General features: G+C 42.3%; 1 protein-coding gene across 4 annotated transcripts in view; it reads right to left on the bottom strand.

Annotated features, from left to right (window-relative positions):
* Positions 1-20,133, bottom strand: part of DHFR (dihydrofolate reductase) — a 58,262-nt gene that overhangs the window by 4,348 nt on the left and 33,781 nt on the right. For 2 of the 4 annotated variants that reach the window (XM_072736905.1, XM_025998234.2), the window contains one exon: positions 18,238-18,366. The exons of the other annotated variants lie outside the window; for them this stretch is intronic. In XM_072736905.1, the coding sequence (XP_072593006.1) occupies positions 18,313-18,366 (54 nt within the window). In that variant the 3' untranslated portion in view covers positions 18,238-18,312. Of the gene's footprint in view, positions 1-18,237; positions 18,367-20,133 lie in introns of those variants that run through there. 4 annotated transcript variants of the gene reach the window in all.

The following is a 20,133-nucleotide window of genomic DNA, read 5'->3' as shown; positions in this document are numbered from 1 at the left end:
TTTTAATTTTAGAAATATTTGGAGAGCATTTTTACAATCTGAAATAGTAGTATCATAAAAATAACTAGTTGTTATATTCTGCATTGAAGTAATGTTTAGGTGATGCTAACTAATCGTGGTACAATAGGATTATTTGATGGTTTATGGACTTAAGGGCGTTCTATTTCTTTTTTTTTTTTAATATTTATTTATTTATTTATTTATTTATTCATGATAGACAGAGAGAGAGAGGCAGAGACACAGGCAGAGGGAGAAGCAGGTTCCATGCCAGGAGCCAACGCGGCACTTGATCCTGGGACTCCAGGATTGCGCCATGGGCCAAAGGCAGGCTCTAAACCCCCGAGCCACCCAGGGATCCCAGGGTGTTCTATTTCTTAAAGAATGAGAAGGTTAAGAACTAGAAAATTAATTGAGAATTAATATCACTTTCAGTTTTGCTTCCAACTGAAAGGAAATAATTTTACTTATTTATTTTTTAAAGAGAGAGAGAGAGCATGAGCTGGAGGAGCAGAGGGAGAGGGAGAGAGAATCTCAGGCAGACTCCATGTTGAGCACAGAGCCTGATGCAGGGCTCAATCTCAGGTCTCACAATCCTGAGATCATGACCTGAGCCAAAACCAAGAGTCAGTTGTGCAACCAACTGCACCACCCAGGCGCCCCTTAAAGGAAATCATTTTCAAGCATGAAATGTTAAAATGAGTTATGAGGCTTTCATACAAATGTCATAGAATCCATATCTTCAAATTCTTTAGAGAAATATCTATGCGTCAAGGCTCCTTGGAAAAGAAAACTACCTTTCTTTTTGGTTAGAACTCCTTTCTAGTGGCTGAATTTTAAGTGTTCCTTGATCCCAATTAAGATTAATTGTGTTTGTGGGGTGCCTGGGTGGTAGTCAGTTAAACATTTGACTCTTGGTTTCAGCTCAGACGTGATCTCAGGATCATGAGATCGAGCCCTACATTGGGCTCCAAGCTCAGCATAGAATCTGCTTCAGATTCTTTCTCCCTTTCCCTGCCCTTTTCACCTCTATGCTCTCTCTCTCTAAAATAAATAAATCTGGGCAGCCACAGTGGCCCAGCAGTCTGGCGCCACCTTCGGCTTGGGTCGTGGTACTGGAGACCCAGGATGGAGTCCCGCATCCGGGTTCCTGCGTGGAGCCTGCTTCTCCCTCTGCCTGTGTCTCTGCCTCTCACTCTCTCTGTGTCTGTCATGAATAAATAGATGAAATCTTTAATAAAATAAAAATCTATAAAATAAATAAATCATTTTTTCAAAAAAACTCCCCCCTCCCTTTACCCCTCCCCCCTGCTCTCTTTCTCTCTTTCCAAATAAATAAATCTTAAGAAAAAAAAAAAGATTGATTATGTTTGTGACTAGGTAAGAGATCTCACCTAGGATATTACCAAAGCCATATTCTGTGCAGTTTTCAAGATCTTATGCAAGGTAAAACAATTATTGAATTCTAATTTGAAAAGAACAAGAAGACATTTCCAGCATTTTAATAGATTCTGGTTTGCCATCTTGACCAGCATTCGATAATGTGTTAATCAGCATGTATGGAGTTGCCACTGGGCAGGTCGCTTCTTGGAAACCGACTAGACACATTCCTTCCTCTGATTCCTAGTTTGCACATTTTGTCCTTTTCTGCCTCATTTTCTCCACTCCAAATTTTCTCAATCTTTTGGCTCTTTGGAAACCCAGATCAAAAAAAAAAAAAAAAAAAAGGAAACCCAGATCACTTCCTCCATGGAGCCTTCGCTGACTATCTCAACCACTATGGCATATCCCTTTTGTGAGGTCCTAAAATACTTGCAAGTAGCAGTCATTTGATCCTTGGTTTGTATGTGGACTACTCTTTATCTGCCTTCTTAGCAAAATGCTAATCTCTTTAATGTCCAGGGTCATATCTCCCATCTCTCTGTTGCCAACAGTGCCACCTCAGTACAGGTAATGAGCAGAGGATGCCTGAGGGACAGCCCCACTCAGCAGGGTAGCTCATTTTCAACTCTGTAGGAAGAGAAAACCAGCTTGCAGGGGAGAGGGCTGCCTTTTGTTTTCCAAATCCAAACTCAGCTTGAGGCTTATGTTGGGATTTCCAAAATACTCCCATAGTTTTATAATAAATACCTTGCTAGCTTAAGCTAGCATGAGAAGGGACCTAATAAAATGACGTAAAGTTCTAGAATGTGTTTGTATTTTTTTTTAAAATTTTTATTTATTTATGATAGTCACAGAGAGATAGAGAGAGAGGCAGGGACACAGGCAGAGGGAGAAGCAGGCTCCATGCACCGGGAGCCCGACGTGGGATTCGATCCCGGGTCTCCAGGATCGCGCCCTGGGCCAAAGGCAGGCGCCAAACCGCTGCGCCACCCAGGGATCCCTAGAATGTGTTTGTAAAAGGCAATGTCTTCCTTCTCTGGTGATCACTGATTTTAACAGGAAGCCTTGGGAGCCACTGGGATTGAGTAAATGACTCAGAAAGCTTTTACTGAGAGTCAATAGGAGAAGATTCTAGGCATGTGAGTGTAGCAGATGCTTTCGATGCTCATGTCACATCCTCTTGGGCCACCTCTAATTTTAGGCCCCAAAGACCTATAGTGATGTTGAGAATGCACTCTAAAGAATTTTCATCCTTTCCTGCTTTATTTTCTCATTTCCTCTTCCTAGGATCCAATCCCAAACTATTTCCAAACCTTGTCTAGGCTCTGCATTAGGGAGATCTTTTTTTTTTATTTTTTATTTTATTTATTGATTCATGAGCGAGAGAGGGAGGGAGGCAGAGAGGCAGAGATACAGGCCGAGAGAGAAGCAGGCTCCATGCAGGGAGCCCGATGCGGGACTCGATCCCCGGTCTCCAAGATCACACCCCCGGCTGAAGGGGGTGCTAAACCACTGAGCCACCAGGGCTGCCCTGCATTAGGGAGATCTTGAGCAAAGATAGGAATATATGTAGGATATGATATTTGCCCATTGGCATCTTATAAATTTAGATGGAGTATTTGGACACATATTCATGGAAACAATAACATGAAAATAAAAGGCAGATCAATTGAATGACCACAACTAGAACAACTAGTCCATTAGGATTGATACAGATTTTTATTATATTTTAGTAATAATTCTTCCAGCTGTGGTAGCTCTAACTAGTTCTTTAGTTCTTCCAGAATTATTATTTCTTTTGATACTTTATTAATCTCATATCTTACTAAAGTGTTCTGTTCTTAGCTAAGTATGAAGAGGTGGGAATCGGTACATTTTGTACCATATCCTTAGTGATCTGTAATTATATCCTGTCATTCAAATGCTATTCTATTCAACTTTACAGAGCTTAAACATCCTTAACATTTTACTTCTTCTAATACTAAATGGAACACTTAGGTGTTCACAAAATTATCTTGGAACATGTCATGAGAATAAACAAAATGAATTGAAGTTATCATTTTGTACTTGAGGCCAATTATTTTAAAGGAAAAAGAAAAGGAGCTTAATTTTTCACCACAAAATGAATTAACAGTATTTAAAAAATTGGAGGGTGAATAAATACATCATCAATAGAAACATACCATTAAAACTTGTTATTGGGGGATCCCTGGGTGGCTCAGCGGTTTAGCGCCTGCCTTCGGCCTGGGGCCTGATCCTGGAGACCCCGGATTGAGTCCCACGTCAGGCTCCCTGCATGGAGCCTACTTCTCCCTCTGCCTGTGTCTCTGCCTCTCTCTCTCTCTCTGTCTCTCATGAATAAATGAATAAAATATTTTTAAAAAATAAATAAATAAAACTTGTTATTGTCGTTTTGGAAATTTTTATAATTGGCTCTATTATAGATTTTCTACACAATTGAAGCACTCAAAATTTTTTGTATTAAATCCTTTATTGAGCCAATTTTGGAACTTGAAGAAGTCATCATGAGAAATTTGTTCATCACATATAGTGTTCCAGGGTTATAGGCCTTCACTATCCACTAGACAGAGTTCTAAGGGAAGGCGGTTTTCCTGTTCCCTTTCTTGTGTCATCTATATCTTCTAGTCTCTTTTAGATCAGGGAATCCTGGTTGTCATGTTTACAAAGGAAGTTGCTATAAAATACCAAGCTTTTAAAATGTTTTAATGATTTTTTTTAAGCTTTGTTTTAAAAGACCTATGTACCATGAAAGCAAGGCATTGCTTGGATTTGCTTTTCATGGGATCCCTGGGTGGCTCAGTGGTTGAGCGCCTGCCTTTGGCTCAGGGCATGATCCCGGACTCCCGGGATCAAGTCCCACATCAAGCTCCCTGCATGGAGCCTGCTTATCCCTCTGCCTGTGTCTCTGCCTCTCTCTCTCTCTCTTGCTCGCTCGCTCATAAATAAATAAATAAAATCTTTTTAATTTTTTTTTTTAATTTTTATTTATTTATGATAGTCACAGAGAGAGAGAGAGAGGCAGAGACACAGGCAGAGGGAGAAGCAGGCTCCATGCACCGGGAGCCCGATGTGGGATTCGATCCCGGGTCTCCAGGATGGCGCCCTGGGCCAAAGGCAGGCGCCAAACCGCTGCGCCACCCAGGGATCCCTAAAATCTTTTTTTAAAATGTAAAAAAAGGATTTGCTTTTCAGAGTCTGGGTAAGAGCTTTCTTCACTCTCACATTTTTATTTTTATTTTCTTCCAAGTCTTATGATAATAAGAATTTACCTTCAGAGTTGATGGTGGACCTTAGTGTGGGTCTTTTACATTTATTTTTGCTTTGTTTCTTTTTTTTTAAAGGACTTTTTCTTTTCTTTTCTTTTCTTTTTTTTAAAGATTTTATTTATTTATCATAGAGACACAGAGAGAGAGAGAGGCAGAGACACAGGCAGAGGGAGAAGCAGGCTCCACGCAGGGAGCCCAATGTGGGATCCCGGGTCTCCAGGATCATGCCCTGGGCCAAAGGCGGCGCTAAACCACTGTATCACCAGGGCTGCCCTTTTTGCTTTGTTTCAATGAATTTTTACTATGAATACTCCTGTCCTTCAATCCTCGAAAGTTTTTCTTTTATTATTTCTTTGATCCTTTGTTTCCATTTTCTCTATTCTATTTTTTTGCATCTTGTAGTTTTAGCATCTCAATCCCCTTGGATTACTGATGTATATATATAATTTCTCTCCTCTTATGCATCTTTTTGTCTTTCGTACTTTGGGGAGGATTTTCTCAGATTTATCTTTCAACTTCATAAGAGATTTTTTTCATTACTATTTAAAATTTTTTATTTATTAATTTTTAACAATGGAATTTACTGAAAATATCGAAAGAAAGCACTTCATAGACACAGTTGCCAGCAGAACCAGGCAGCTCAGTAGTATAATAAAAGGTGGCTAATCAGGCAGTCTATTGATTGGAGTATGCTTGCTAAGGATGGCTTAAGCATACCCGTGATACATTGATCATTGATTTTTTTTTAAGATTTTATTTATTTATTCACAAGAGACACACAGAGAGAGGCAGAGGTGCAGACAGAGGGAGAAGCAGGCTCCCTGCAGGGAGCCCGAAGTGGGACTGGATTCTGGGACCCTGGGATCACACCCTGAGTCAAAGGCAGACGCTGGACTGACGAGCTACCCAGGCATCCCGATGTTTGTGTGTGTGTGTGTGTGTGTGTTTTATGAGAACTAACATCATACACTTTAATTTCCAAGAACTCTTTTTTGGCACCTGAATTTTTTTTTTCCTACAGCCTCATGCTTTTGTTTCATTATCTTGTTTATTACATTATCTAAGACATTTTGAAATTCTCTTCATTTTCTCTGAGTTCCTATTTTCCACATCACATTCTCCCAGTTTTAAGTCTAGTGGAAGAGAGTCTTTAAAAATGTAAGCAGAATTCCCAGGGTTTGATTCCATGGCCTCTGGTTGGCTCAGCTTGGGTTATGTGTTCATTTTTGAACCAGTAACTGTGTAGGGAGAAGCAGTATTCACAGTTGGTTGGGTGTGGATCAAAGTTCTTCCTCTAGTGCTACACAGAGTCAGCTCTACCAGAACTGAAAGTGTGAGAAGAATCAGTCTTCAAAGAAAACGAGGATGCTATGACTAGGAAAAGATCCAAGAGATATTAGATGGCTGAAAAATAACAAATATGCTCACTAAAGTGCCTGGCACAGCAGTTCCTCTGCAACAACCTGGCCCAGAACTCAAAAAGCCAGTGTCTGAACTTCTGCAGTGACCAGTTACTCACAATGTCAAGGAACCCAGTTAACATCCAGAGAACACTACTTTTTAACAAAGTCTTACATTGTGCCAAAGTCTAGCTTGCTCCAGCTATCTTCTATGATCTCTGTCCTTGGGAGGGCCTTTCAGGATGTGAAGGCAGCACTCATGTTTCCAGGTTCTTTTCAGACTCAGCATCTGTTGCTATAGCTGTTCCTAACCTGACAGCATTTTGAACCTTTTCTCTATCTTCAATCCTTTTTTCCTCTAGGTTTATGCATTTTGGTTTTTTTTTTTTAAGATTATTTATTTATTCATGAGAGACACAGAGAGAGGCAGAGACACAGGCAGAGGGAGAAGCAGGCTCCAGGCAGGGAGCCCCATGTGGGACTCGATCCTGGGACCCCAGGATCACGCCCTGAGCCGAAGGCAGACGCCAACCGCTGAGCCACCCAGGGGTCGCAGGTTTATGCCTGTTGGTGTAGCACAAGCAGCCGAGATTATAGAGTACCATCGTGGAGTACGGTTGATTCAAATTGGTTTCTAATGTAGTCTAAGGATATGTAAATAACTGACTCAGTATGTAATAAGCCACTACTACAATAATTCCTAAACCTTGTTGTGCAACGGAACTACTAACAAAACCTAAAAATCCAGATTTGTGCAGCAGGCCCAGAGCAGCGGAGCTCGCTGGCTCTCACCAGCCCATGGGGCTGTCCCCAGCCAGTGCCTCACAAACATAGTCATTCATTGTGGCGCTCCAGGCCACAAATTTTGGTATCTTGTTGGGTTGTTTATAATAATATTTGGGCCTTTATTTGTTTTTAAGATTTTATTTATTTATTTGAGAGAGACTGAGAGAGTGAGAGAGGCAGAGCATGGCTGGGAGGGGCAGAGGGAGAGGGAGAGGGAGACCCCCTGGAGAGCAGGGAGCCAGATGAGGCTGGATCTCCAGGATGCTAGGATCATAACCTCAGCCCCCCCACAGATGCTTAACCTACTGACCTACCCCTTCGTCTTAAGCTCAAGAAGAAGTTAGAAGATGAGTCCCCTGGATGCTTGGACATCTGAGGCGAGAGGACTCCTCAGGCCACCAGCCTCTCTGAAGTGATGGTAGCAGGGATGTTGGTTCACTCCCAAGAACACAGGTGATGGCTACATGGACAGGGAGAGCAAGCTTCTGAAGCTGGTGGCTTTTCAAGGTCACCTTGGCCAGGCCTAATGTGTCCTGAAGGCAGAGTCCTGTGACCTTGGCCCAGCCCTTTGTGGCTTTGTGGCAGATGCTTCAGGACAGGAAGGACTGAAATGTCTTATAGATACCTCAGTTTTCCCTGATATCCCCGTGGCCACTGGGTGGAGGCAGACACTGATGCCCCTGGTACCCATGTGCATGCACACACCTGTGTGTGTGTGCCTGTGTGTGTGTGTGTGTGTGTGTGTGTCCCCATCCCCTGGAGTATATCTCTGCACCCTGCCTGCATTACTCTTTCCTCTCTCCCACTTTTCCCCATGTCCCTGTATCCTCCAGCCCTGTGGTGGTGGGGTTTGGGGCTTCCTTCTCATGGGATGGCTGGGAGGGGCATCTGGGTGAGGGAGTTGCAGATCTTGGCAATGTTGGCAACCATTCACTATTCAATAAACATTGGAAGGATTTAACAAGGGAGGAAGGGAGGCAAGGAGGAAGAAAGGAAGGAAGCAAAGAAGGAAGTTAAAATTCCTGATACCCAGGTCACACACCAGACCGTAACTGGGCTCTCTGGGATGAGGGGGTGAGAACTCAGGCACCAGCACTTTAAGCTCCCCAGGTGATTCTAAAGTGCAGCTAGGGGCAGCCCCGGTGGTGCAGTGGTTTGGTGCCGCCTGCAGCCCGAGGTGTGATCCTGGAGACTCTGGATCGAGTCCCATGTCTGGCTCCCTGCATGGAGCCTGCTTCTCCCTCTGCCTGTGTCTGCCTCTGTGTGTGTGTGTGTGTGTGTGTCTATGAATAAATAAATAAATAAAATCTTAAAAAAAATAATGTGTAGCTAGCATGGAAAACCCCACTGCTTTACTATGTAACAGACTTCCTTAAAAATATAATCTCAGTGCTTACAGTTTTCCTTAATGTATTTTTTTTTTTCAGAAAAAAATGAATTTGAAGCATATTTGCATCATTTGTGTCTGGCTAACCCTATTTACTTTCTGTATAGACTATTTGTCAAGTCACATCAGGGAAACAAGAGGCAAGATAGCCATTCGGTCATGTGTATTGATTGAGGTTTCTGAAAAATGTGATTATATTAATACTAGTTAAAACCTTACTTTTATGTAATTTTCTCAGTTTTCTTAATAGCTCCTGGAGGATAGTGTCTGAGTTTATTTAATTGACCTCACACAGCATCAAGAGTAACATTATGTTCTGGTTTTTGAAATTATTTTGAAGAGCTTTTGAAATTATTTACAACTCCCAAAAATGTAGTCTTTTAGGACTATGAATTAGAAGCCATCTGTGAAGCTGTTGAGTTTTATAAAAAAGCCTTCATTTAGACTGACATTTATCTTGTAATGTGGCAGTAGAAAATAATTCTGAAACATTTGCAGAACAAAGGTTAAGGCCAAACCTACTCAGTGTGATGTTTATAAATCATAAGTCTGCACAAAAAAAGGGGGTAGATTTATTATTTATGTTTAACTATAGTATCTGTTTTGTGTTTTAAAATCTCATATTAAATAAAGCAGATTAACTTAGGAAAAAGGAAAAGGGGGGAGGTTGAGAATGTTGAGAATAAGGGAGAGAGAAAATCCAGTGAATCTTTACTGTCTCCTGACATTTCATGACTTTAGAATATTTTTGCCAATTTTTATTTTGAATATTTTCAAACATGTAGAAAAGCTGAAAAGAATATTGCAGTGAAATCTGTATTTCCTTATGGATCTCCAATGCCTGAAAACCAGGAGAGCTGATATTATGTATGGTCCTTGTTCAAAAGCCAGCATGCTTGAGATCCAGGAAGAAGCAGTATTTCAGTTCAAGTCTAAAAGCAGCAACAACCTGATATCCTACTTTTTAAAATTTTTTTATTATTATTTTTTTAATTTATGATAGTCACACACAGAGAGAGAGAGAGGCAGAGCCACCGGCAGAGGGAGAAGCAGGCTCCATGCACCGGGAGCCCGATGTGGGACTCGATGTGGGACTCGATGTGGGACTCAATGTGGGACTCGATGTGGGACTCGATGTGGGACTCGATGTGGGACTCGATGTGGGACTCGATGTGGGACTCGATGTGGGACTCGATCCTGGATCTCCAGGATCGTGCCCTGGGCCAAAGGCAGGCGCTAAACCGCTGCGCCACCCAGGGATCCTGATATCCTACTTTGAAGGCAGTCAGGCAGGAACAATTTTCTCTTAACCTGGGGCAATATCAACCTTACATTCTATTAGGCCTTTAACTGATTGGATGAGACCCACCCACTTGAGGGGGGCGTAAACCGTCTACCTATTCAAATGTGGGTTTGTTGTTTTTTAAGATTTTACTTATTTATTCATGAGAGACATGGAGAGAGAGAGGGAGAGAGAGAGAGAGAGAGAGAGGCAGAGACACAGGCAAAGGGAGAAGCAGGCTCCATGCAGGGAGCCTGATGTGGGACTAGATCCTGGATCTCCAGGATCACACCTTGGGCCGAAGGCAGGGGATAAACTGCTGAGCCACCCAGGGATCCCCTAAATGTTAATGTCATCCAAAAACACCCTCACAGAAACATCCAGAATAATGTTTGATCAAATATATGTGAGCACCTCGTGGCCCAGTTGACACACACAGTTATTAATTGTATTAGTTTTCTATTGCTGCACAAAAGCATTATCATAAACTTGCAGCCTAAAGCAATACAAATTTGTTATTTCACAATTTCTGTGAGCCAGGATCCTGGGCATGGCTTAGCTGGGTCCTGTTCCTAGGGTTTCACAGGGCTGCACAGGGTGTTCACTATGGCTTTGGTCTCATCTGAGATTTGACTGGGAAAGGATCTAAGTTCACTCAGGTTGTTGGCAGACTTCAGTTCTTTGAGGGCTTTGATTTCTTGCTGGCTGTCAGCTGGAAGCCAACCTTAGCTCCCAGAGGTCACTACAGTTCCTTTGAGATCCCTGACATGACCAGCTACTTCCTCAAAGATAGCAAGGGATTGGGGGACTCCATTCAGACAGAAGCCACAGTCTCATGTAATTTAATTACATAATCATGTGCATAAAAATTTACATCCTGGCCCCCTCACCATATTTTATTGTCTAGAAGCAAGTCATAGGTCCTGCTCTCACTCAAGGATAAATCACATAGAGCATGAACACCATGAGGCGGGGATCACGGAAGCCCTTGTAAGCCTGTGCACAATTCTCTGTTTAGATTTAAGAATTGTCAACATTTTGCCATATCTGCCTTCTCTCTGTCTCTCTTTTTTTTAAGATTTTATTTGTTCATGAGAGACACAGAGAGAGAGGCAGACATTAGGCAGAGGGAGAAGCAGGCTCCCCACAGGGAGCCCAATGTGGGACTGGATCCCAGGACCCTAGGATCACGCCCTGAGCCAAAAGCAGATGCTCAGCCGCTGAGCCACTCAGGCATCCCTCTTCTCTCTGTCTCTGCACACACACACACGCGCACACACACACACACACACATTTTTTAACTATTTAAAAATTCTTGTCATGATTAACATTACCCTCAATACTCATTTATTTCCTAAGAATAGTGCATTTCTACATAACTATGATATTATTTTCAAGACAATTAACAACTACTTTCAAGGAAATTAACAATTCCATTCAATCATTTAATATTCAGATCAGGTTCAAATTTGCCCAAACATACCGCTTATAAATTTTTGAAAACCAAGATTCAGGGACGCCTGGGTGGCTCAGCAGTTGAGCATCTGTCTTTAGCCTAGGGTGTGATCCTGGAGTCCCGGGATCAAGACCCACACGAGCTCCCTGCATGGAGCCTGCTTCTCTCTCTGCCTCTGCCTATGTCTCTGCCTCTTTCTCTCTGTGTCTCCCATGTATAAATAAATAAATAAAAATCTTAAAAAAAAAAAAAAGAAATGGAAATCTTAAAAAAAACAAGAAAACTAAGATTCAGTCAGGTTTCATGCGTTACATTTGGTTATGTCGTTTTAGTTTCTAACTCAGTTATACCACGAAGTTAAAAAATTTGAGGGGCACCTAGGTGGTTCAGTTGGTTAAGTGTCTGCCTTCAGCTCAGGTCATGATCCCAGGGTCCTGAGATCGAGCCCTGTGTAGGCTTCTTGCTCAATAGGAGGTCTGCTTTTTTGTTTCTCTCTCCTTCTGCCCTTCCCCACAACACCTCTCTCTCTCTTTCTCTGTCTCAAATAGATTAATAAAATCTTAAAACTTTTTTGGATTATATTGTACCTACAGAAAAGTATGAAAATCATTGGAAATTGTAGCCAGCATTATAAGGAAGAAAAAGAAATAATAGGTCTAAAGATTGTTTTTTTAAATTTTTAAAATTTATTTATTCATGAGAGACACAGAGAGAGAGAGGCAGAGACACAGGCAGAGGGAGAAGCAGGCTCCATGCAGGGAGCCCGACGTGGGACTTGATCCTGGGTCTCCAGGATTAGGCCCTGGGCTGAAGGCAGCGCTAAACCGCTGAGCCATCTGGGCTGCCCTAGATCTAAAGATTGTAATGGAAGAAAGAAAGCTGTCTTTATAAATGACATGATCATATATCTACCAAGAAAACCCCAATCTATAAACCATTAGAATAAAAAAATTCAGCAAGATCTCCTGATGTAAGTTCATTGTACAGAAATCATTTCTATTAACAACAGAAAATGAAAGTAAAATGTAAGAAATATCAATTGTAATACCATGCATGAAAAAGCAGCAAATTCCCAGAAATAAACCAGACAAAAGATGTGTAAGAACTCTCCTCTACACTGAAAATTATAAAATGCTGATGAGAAAAATTAAATACCTATAAATAAATGGAAAGATGTTAACTCTCAAAAATTAATCTTTAGATTCATAATAATTCCAATCAACGTCCCAGCACATATTTTTGTGGAAATTGGCAAGGTGCTTCTAAAATTTATGTGGAACTGCAAACCGTAGGCAAGGCAATATTGAATAATAACAAATTTAGAGGATTTATACTGTAAGATTTCAAGACTTACAATAAAGCTAGAATAATCAAGATGGTATGGTATTAGCTTAAGGAAAGACAAGTAGATCAATGGAATAGAAGAGTCTAGAAATATATGGAAGCATATATTGTCCCTTGATAATGATAAAAGCATCACTGCAGTTTCAGTAGGGGAAAGTATAACTTTTCCTAGACGGCCTTGGAGGAATGGGATATTTATGTAGAAGAAAAAAAGGAAACAAAAAGAAAAAAGGAAACTTGATCCCTTATCATGTCATATACAAAAATTAATTTCAGGTGGATCATAGACCTAGAGGTGTGGAGTGCAACCATAAAATCTCTAAAAGACAACAGAGGAAAGAGTCTTCCTGAATGTAGAGAGGCTAACAGTTCTGAAACAGTAAACTAAAAGCATTAACCATAAAAGAAAAAAAAAAAACCCTGATAATTGAACTTCGTTAAAATACAGAATGTCTATTCATGAGAAGACACATTAAGAAAGTAAAAGAAAGCCACAGGTTGAGAAGATAGCTTCACTGCTTACATCTGACATATATCCAGAATATATGTAACTACAAATCACCAAAAATAAACAAAAAATAAAAACAACTAAAGTTTAAAAAAATGAGCAAAAGCATTAACAATCAGTTTATTAAAAAGTGATTCCCAAATGACTGATAAACATATGGAAAGGAAGTCAACATCATCATCATTGGTTATAAGAGAAATACAAATTAAAACCATAATGAAATACCATCACACACTCATCAAAATAGCTAAAATTAAAAAGATGACAAATCCAAGAATTGATGAGATTCTGGAAATAGTGTATGCTGCATATATTGCTGGTGAGAATAAAGTTGGTACAACCACTTTGGAAAACTCTTTGGTGCTCTCTAATGAAGCTAAGCATATGCCTGCCCAATGACTCAGCAAGTCTACTGTAGAGTGCGTGTGCCCACCAAAGTTATGCACGGGAATCATTCATAATGCCAAACTACAAACAACCCAAATATCCGAGGACAGGAGAACAGAAAAGATAATGTGCTGTGTTCATACAATGTCCTACTCTACAGTTAAAAAACTGCTATTGATACATGCAGCAATAAAGATGAATGTCACAGCCATTATGCTGAGCAAAAAGAGGTCAGACACCAAGAAAATCAGACACAGAAGTCAGATGAATTCACAGGAAAGATTAATCAAATGAAATGGGAGTTAGAACTGTGTGTGTGTGTGACGTAGACTGGGAAGGGTTATCATGGAACTTTCTGAGATGTTGCAAATGTCTTATATCTTGATGTGGGTGGTGGTTACAGGCTGCATGTATGTCTAAATGGGTCTAAAAACCCATCCCATGGCATACAGTAAGATTATTGCACTTTACCCATGTCACCTCCTTTGTGAGGTGGGCCGCCCTCCTGATTCCTTCCTTCTTGCACCTTCTCTCCAAGACCAGGGCCTTCCTCCCTGCTCTGGAGCCCTCGAGGGTGTTCTCAGTCTCCATCACTTACCTTTCTCACTTCTGTCTTCAGCCTCTGATCCATTGGTGTCTCACCTTAGAGCTAGCCCGTAAGTACGTGTTTTCCTCCCTCTGAAGTCCTTCTTTAGGACAGAGGTTTCCCAGTGCAGTTTCTTGCATCCACAGTGGGGACGGCAGAGCAGTAGGATTGGGGACCAGGTCAGAGCTTCATGGAGCCCATGACTGAGTCTTTCAGAGAACACCCATCCACCCTAGTGCACTCCCCCGGGGCCCCCAAACTTTGAGTCTGCAGAGTACCCTTATCCTGTGCCAAATCAAATTCTTCGTGAAGACAGAGTACCACTAAACTTTGGCAGGAAATAATGATTTATTCTGTCTCTGTCTTTAACTCCTAAGTGGCAGGACAGGAGTGAGCAGCTTGTCTTAGGGAGGGTGGGCTTTCTTCGAATTACAGTGGGTCTCCCTTCACTGTCCTCACTCTGCAGACATATGTCCACCCGTGGTCCCTAACCATTCACTCTCACACTGCACCTCCTCTGGACCCGTCATGTCCAATGCTTCCAAGTTTCAATGTCTCCATGTCTAGACCTCCATCCGGCCTCCAGTGTTGAGCAACAGGCCTTTAGACTGTAGAGCCACCGACCAGCCCTGCACAGTCCAGAGGTGCTTCAAATGCCACCTGCCCAAATTAGCATTTCCCTGCTTGCTTCCTTTCTGAACCCCCTCTCTGGGCTTTGGCACCCCTCTCTCTCTAGTGCCTCAGGTTTGAAGCATGGGAGTGATCTTCTCATCCTTTCTCTTTGTACTTCCAAGAGTATTGATTGATCAACTGACAAAGCAATCACCAAGCCCTGTCAATTCTACCTTCTAGAATTCTCTGTAGATGCTCCCCTACTCTCCTACCCTTCATTGCCTCATCAGTTCAGGTCTTTGAAATCCCTTCTTGAGACTGTTTTATCTGTCTCTACTGCCTCCAGACCTACTATGTCCTCTTTCATGCTCGCTGTAAAAAGTTAACCTGAGATTTATTTATTCATGAGAGACACACAGAGATTCAGATTAATTATAGAGATTAATCCATTACTTTAAATTCTTTTTTTTTTTTTTTTAATTTTTTATGACAGCCACACAGAGAGAGAGAGAGAGGCAGAGACACAGGCAGAGGGAGAAGCAGGCTCCATGCACCGGGAGCCCGATGTGGGATTCGATCCCGGGTCTCCAGGATCGCGCCCTGGGCCAAAGGCAGGCACCAAACCGCTGCGCCACCCAGGGATCCCCCATTACTTTAAATTCTTTCATGACTTCTCATAGGGCATGAGGTCAGATTAAACTACTTAGCAAGGCATCCAAGATTTTTTATGATAATTTGGCCTCTTGCCATACTTCGTAAACTTTGTGTTCTAGCACTTGGAGCGTGTTTCTATTTTTTTTGGAACTCTCCATAGTCTCTATGACTTCTTTACTTTGCCTGTCATTTTCTTTGGTTATTGGACTACCCATAGTCATTCTTCACCCAAGACCCTCTCCACTGGTTGAATATCTGACAAACTCCTTTTCATCTTTTAAATCTCAGCTCAAAGTGTTATCTCCTCTGAGAAGCCTCCTTTGACTTTCTCAGCCAAGCTGAGGTTTCCTTTCCCACATCCCCTACTCTACCTGCTAATTTGTGCTTTTGTACCATCACTGTTGGCTTCGCAAAGGAACCATGAGCTCCTGGAGATCAGAAACCATGTATAATTTATCTTTGGATTCCAAGTGCCAATGTGACTTATAGAGATGCTTAAGAAATTTTGGGGGTGCCTGGGTTGCTCAGTGGTTGAGGCAGCCAGCTTCTCCCTCTGCCTGTATCTCTGCTCTCTCTGTGTCTCTCATGAATAAATAAACAAAATCTTAAAAAGTAGAATTTTTAATGAATGAAAAAATGAAGGAAGGAATCTTAAAACTGGATCTGCAGTGGGGTTGCAGTGGGAGGGTGTGGGCTGTGTTTTCACAGATACACTCTTGCTTGATCCTGGACCGTAAACTCCATGTGGGCAGATGTGCATCAGTTTTGTTCACGCCTATATTCCCGTTGTTGAGTGCAGTCCCTGGAAAGTGCTCAACAGAAATGCTTTATATAGAAGCTCAATGATTTCCGAGTGCACGAGTGATAACTCTGTGGGCTGGGACAGGCGCTAGCTACCATCGTAAGGCAGTGGAAGAACCGAGGGCCTGGGGAGGGTGAGTAACTTGTGCAAGTGTTGGACAAGCCAAGCTTCAGAGTGCCTGGTCTGCTGCACCCCATTTAGAAAGGAGGGGAAGTAGGCTGCTCCATGCACTTGGATGACCAGGGGAGGGCCTTTGTCCCCAAGCAGCCAATCCTGATTGGGCTATTATAAGGCCTGACTGTAAGAGATGAGGGGGGACAATCATATTACCCCTTCAGAATTTGAATTAAGAAACAGAAGGGGGATGCCTTGCAGCCTCAGTGGGAGGAGCATACAACTCTTGATCTTGGGGTTGTGAGTTTGAGCCCCATGTTAGGTATAGAGATTACTTAAAAAGAAAATATTAAAAGAAAAGGAACAGAGAAGATGACGAGTTAGGAGTGGGATCCCAAACAGAAGCCTTTGGAGATGGCAGGCTGGAGTTACAAGGGGTGAGCAATGCAAATCAGACACAGCAGGAAAGAAATCACAACTGACAACCAGCAGAGTGCCCCTGTTCCCAATGTCCCTCACAGTCCCATTTTTTAAAAAAGATTTTATTTATTTATTCATGAGAGAGACACACACACAAAGAGAGAGAAAGAGAGAGAGAGAGAGAGAGGGAGAAGCAGGCAGCCTGCAAGGAGCCCAATGTGGGACTTGATCCCAGGACCCCAGGATCACGACCTGAGCCAAAGGCAGACACTCAACCACCAAGCCACCCAGGCGGCCCTCACATTCCCATTCCACGTGTGTTTGTCTTTACAGTCAACACTCTCTGTCCCACCTGAGGTAGTCCCGATGAGGGTTTGTTCCTTGCAGCTAAGGTTTTTTTTTTTTTTTAAGATTTTATTTATTTATTCATGAGAATACACAGAGAGGAGAGAGAGAGAGAGAGGCAGAGGGAGAAGCAGGCTCCATGCAGGGAGCCCAACGTGGGACTTGATCCCGGGTCTCCAGGATCAGGGCCTGGGCTGAAGGCAGCACTAAACTGTTGAGCCACCTGGGCTGCCTGCCTGCTGCTAAGGTTTTGTTTTTTGTTTTTTGTTTTTTGTTTTTTTTTTAATATTTTATTTATTTATTCATGAGAGACACAGAGAGAGAGGCAGAGACACAGGCAGAGGGAGAAGCAGGCTCCCCCATGAGGAGCTGCCTCTGCAGCTCCCCCATGAGGAGCCTGATGTGAGACTCGGTCTCAGGACCCTGGGATTCAGGCCCTGAGCTCAACCGCTGAGCCACCGAGGCCTCCCCACAGCTAAGGTTTTTAATGAATGTTCCTAGGTGGACCCAGGATCGAAACCCAGGCCTCTCCTCTCTTGAGTTCAGTGCTCTTTCTGCAATTCCAGGGCTTGGGGACGTTGTCTTTGTGCACATTCTAGCAGAGGGTCATGCCAAAATGGTGCATATTAAATGTATTTTAATGAAAATGAGAAAAGCAGTAATTGTGAATATGAGTGGGAGGAAACAGCCAGTGAGGCAAACCAAATCCCCTCTCAATTTAAGCTAGACCAGTAGGAGAGGCCCAAGAAACCCAATTTAGGCCTTTGACGGGTACTTATTTGTACAGGGCGCCGCCTTCTCCGCTCTTTTTTATTGCAAATCCCCAGGATTTCCGCCGCCCCCTCCACCACCTCCACCTGCCACCAGGCTTGGTGGCCCCTCGAGCACGTGGGCTTCTGCCCTTCAAGTCTCAAAGCCGTGTGCAAAGAATGCCAAGATCTTGGTTTCTAGCCGCGTGTGGCCTTTCGACACACAAGCTGATGAATGTGCTCTAGGTGCAAATCGCTCTTTCCCACGAGCTGTTTCTGCAGGTTCCCAGGGAGGCAATTACCAAGTAGCACTTAGCAGAATGACTCAAGGACAGATCTGAGGGCTGACTCGTGATGACGCCTGGATGTTTTTCTGCCCTCTTCCTCAGCTTTAGAAATTGTATTGAAAAGTTAACACACAAAATGTTGAAGCTCCCCTCACTGCACCCCACACACCTGCTTGTGAGGGCAGCGGGTTCTCCAATGCTCCTGGCAGCCACTGCTTTTCCAGCTCTGAATGGGCAGGATCATGACTTTAGGCAATGAGAATGGTGGGCCCAGAGGGGCTGGCTCACTCCCTCATTTCTCTGCAGAGATGCCTCTACTTGACTGTTACCTACCTGGTGGGGCAGGAGGTGTGGGGGGGGGATCACCTTTTGAAACCAACGGAAAAGAGTTTATCATATAATCAACATTTCCCAGAAATCACTCACAATCCACAGGCTATGCAAAGAAACAGATTTTGACAAATTTCATTTAATGTCCATTATTGTCAAAAGTTTGCAGAGCTGAAGGCCAGCACTGTGTATATTTTCAGATTAGATTTGCCAAAGAGATGCCTCTTGAAGCTGCAGATATCTGGAGGCACTGATAAAAAACAAGAGGGAGATGTCCTATTGGAGCTGGATCTTCAGGAGCATATGGGAGGCAATCTTAAAAGTTAGACTTCAACTTTCATTTTTAATCTAAGCTTGAAAAATCACTGAACTATGGAGAAGGAGACAATTAAGATCCAATTATAAATAAAAATCTTCCACTGGAGTTGACATTCTGTTTAGACTGAACTACATGCTTTATGAAAAAAGCATTCTGATAGACCCACAAACGTGACATTTAGTGCTTAAGAGCCTGTTGGCTTTTTTCAAAAACTTTCTGATGTGAAAATGAAATAATTCTGAGGAGACATATAGTACATTGACGTTTTCTGATTATTTTCATTACTGTGATGGTTCGTTTTCTTTTTTTATTTTTATTTTTATTTTTATTTTTTTTGATGGTTCGTTTTCTATTTTAAGTCGGCCAGGCTCGATATACTACTTGGTGATTTAATCACAAGAACTAGGTGTTGCTCTGAAGGTATTTTGTAGATATAGTTAACACCTACAATCGGTTGACCTTAAGTAAAGGATATTACCCTTGACAACTGGCCTAATCTAATCAAGAGCAAGAATAGGTTTTCCAGAAAAGAAATTTTCCAGCCAATATAAACTCCTGGCTGAATTTCCAGCCTGCTGGTCTGCCCTACAGATTTCAGACTTGCCAGCCCTGACAATTGTATGAGTCAGTTCCTTAAAATTAATCTCTTAATATATATTTCTTACTGGTTCTCTTTCTACGGAAAATTCTGACCGATACAATGACACATATGCACTTGATTAATAGCTAAAAGGTTTTTTTTTTTTTTTTTAAGATTTTATTTATTTATTCATGAGAGACACAGAGAGAGACCGAGACCAAGGCAGAGGGAGAAGCAGGCTCCCCACGGGGAGCCCAATGCGGGACTGATCTGATCCCAGGACTCCAAGATCACGCCCTGAGCTGAAGGCAGAGGCTCAACCGCTGAGCCACCCAGGCATCCCTAGCTAAAGGTTTTTAAGCTGGAAATTCAGAACCACTCATTCTGGATGAGTCTGCTTTCTGTGCCCCCTGAGTCTGTAGTAAGTGTATTGACAACATTCTTGATTTCAACCCAAATGCCACAAAGTGCTGTTGAGGTGAGAAGTGAGAAAGACGGTTAGGTTGTCAGGCTGCCTGGAGAGGTACACAGAACTCTGAGTGGTGTGAGGGTCAGCAAGTAGCAGTCACCAACTAAAGGACTGCGGGGTTCAGATCCCCTTCCCACTCACACTTGGGAACAAAGACCTTTCAGGGGTACGTTTTGAGGAGAGGTTGTGGAGAAGTCTATGCTACTTATGGCTTACTGGGGAAGGCCATAGAATAGGAAGCTATTCCTATTCTATTCCTATTCCTATTCTAGATGGCAAAGCCAAACAAGAATGTACCTCACAATAGAAGAACATTTTTTTTTTTTACCAAATATAATGACATAAGCAATTAGAATATAGGTAATATAAAAACTAAAATTCAAGCCCAGTGTGTAATGTTAAAAAAAAGGCTCTAAATAATAAAATTATTTCTATGTGCAAAGAATGGTATTATTTTTCCATTCTTTATGAGACATTTAGTTTCTGCCCATGAATGAGTCACTTTCCTAAAATATGGAGTTCTTTTCTAAGAAACCTGAACTCTGCTTATATTTTTCACAACCATTAAAGAACAAATAGCATTAATGCCTTTTAGTCTTCTGGGTTCAAACACTTCAAGGGCCCCTACCAGAAGCAAGATGCATTTCAA

This window comes from Vulpes vulpes, chromosome 14 (genome assembly GCF_048418805.1).
Source record: "Vulpes vulpes isolate BD-2025 chromosome 14, VulVul3, whole genome shotgun sequence".
Classification (NCBI taxonomy): Eukaryota; Metazoa; Chordata; class Mammalia; order Carnivora; family Canidae; genus Vulpes; species Vulpes vulpes.
Note: the sequence above shows the minus strand (reverse complement) of the source record. Positions and strands in the feature narration are given on the sequence as shown.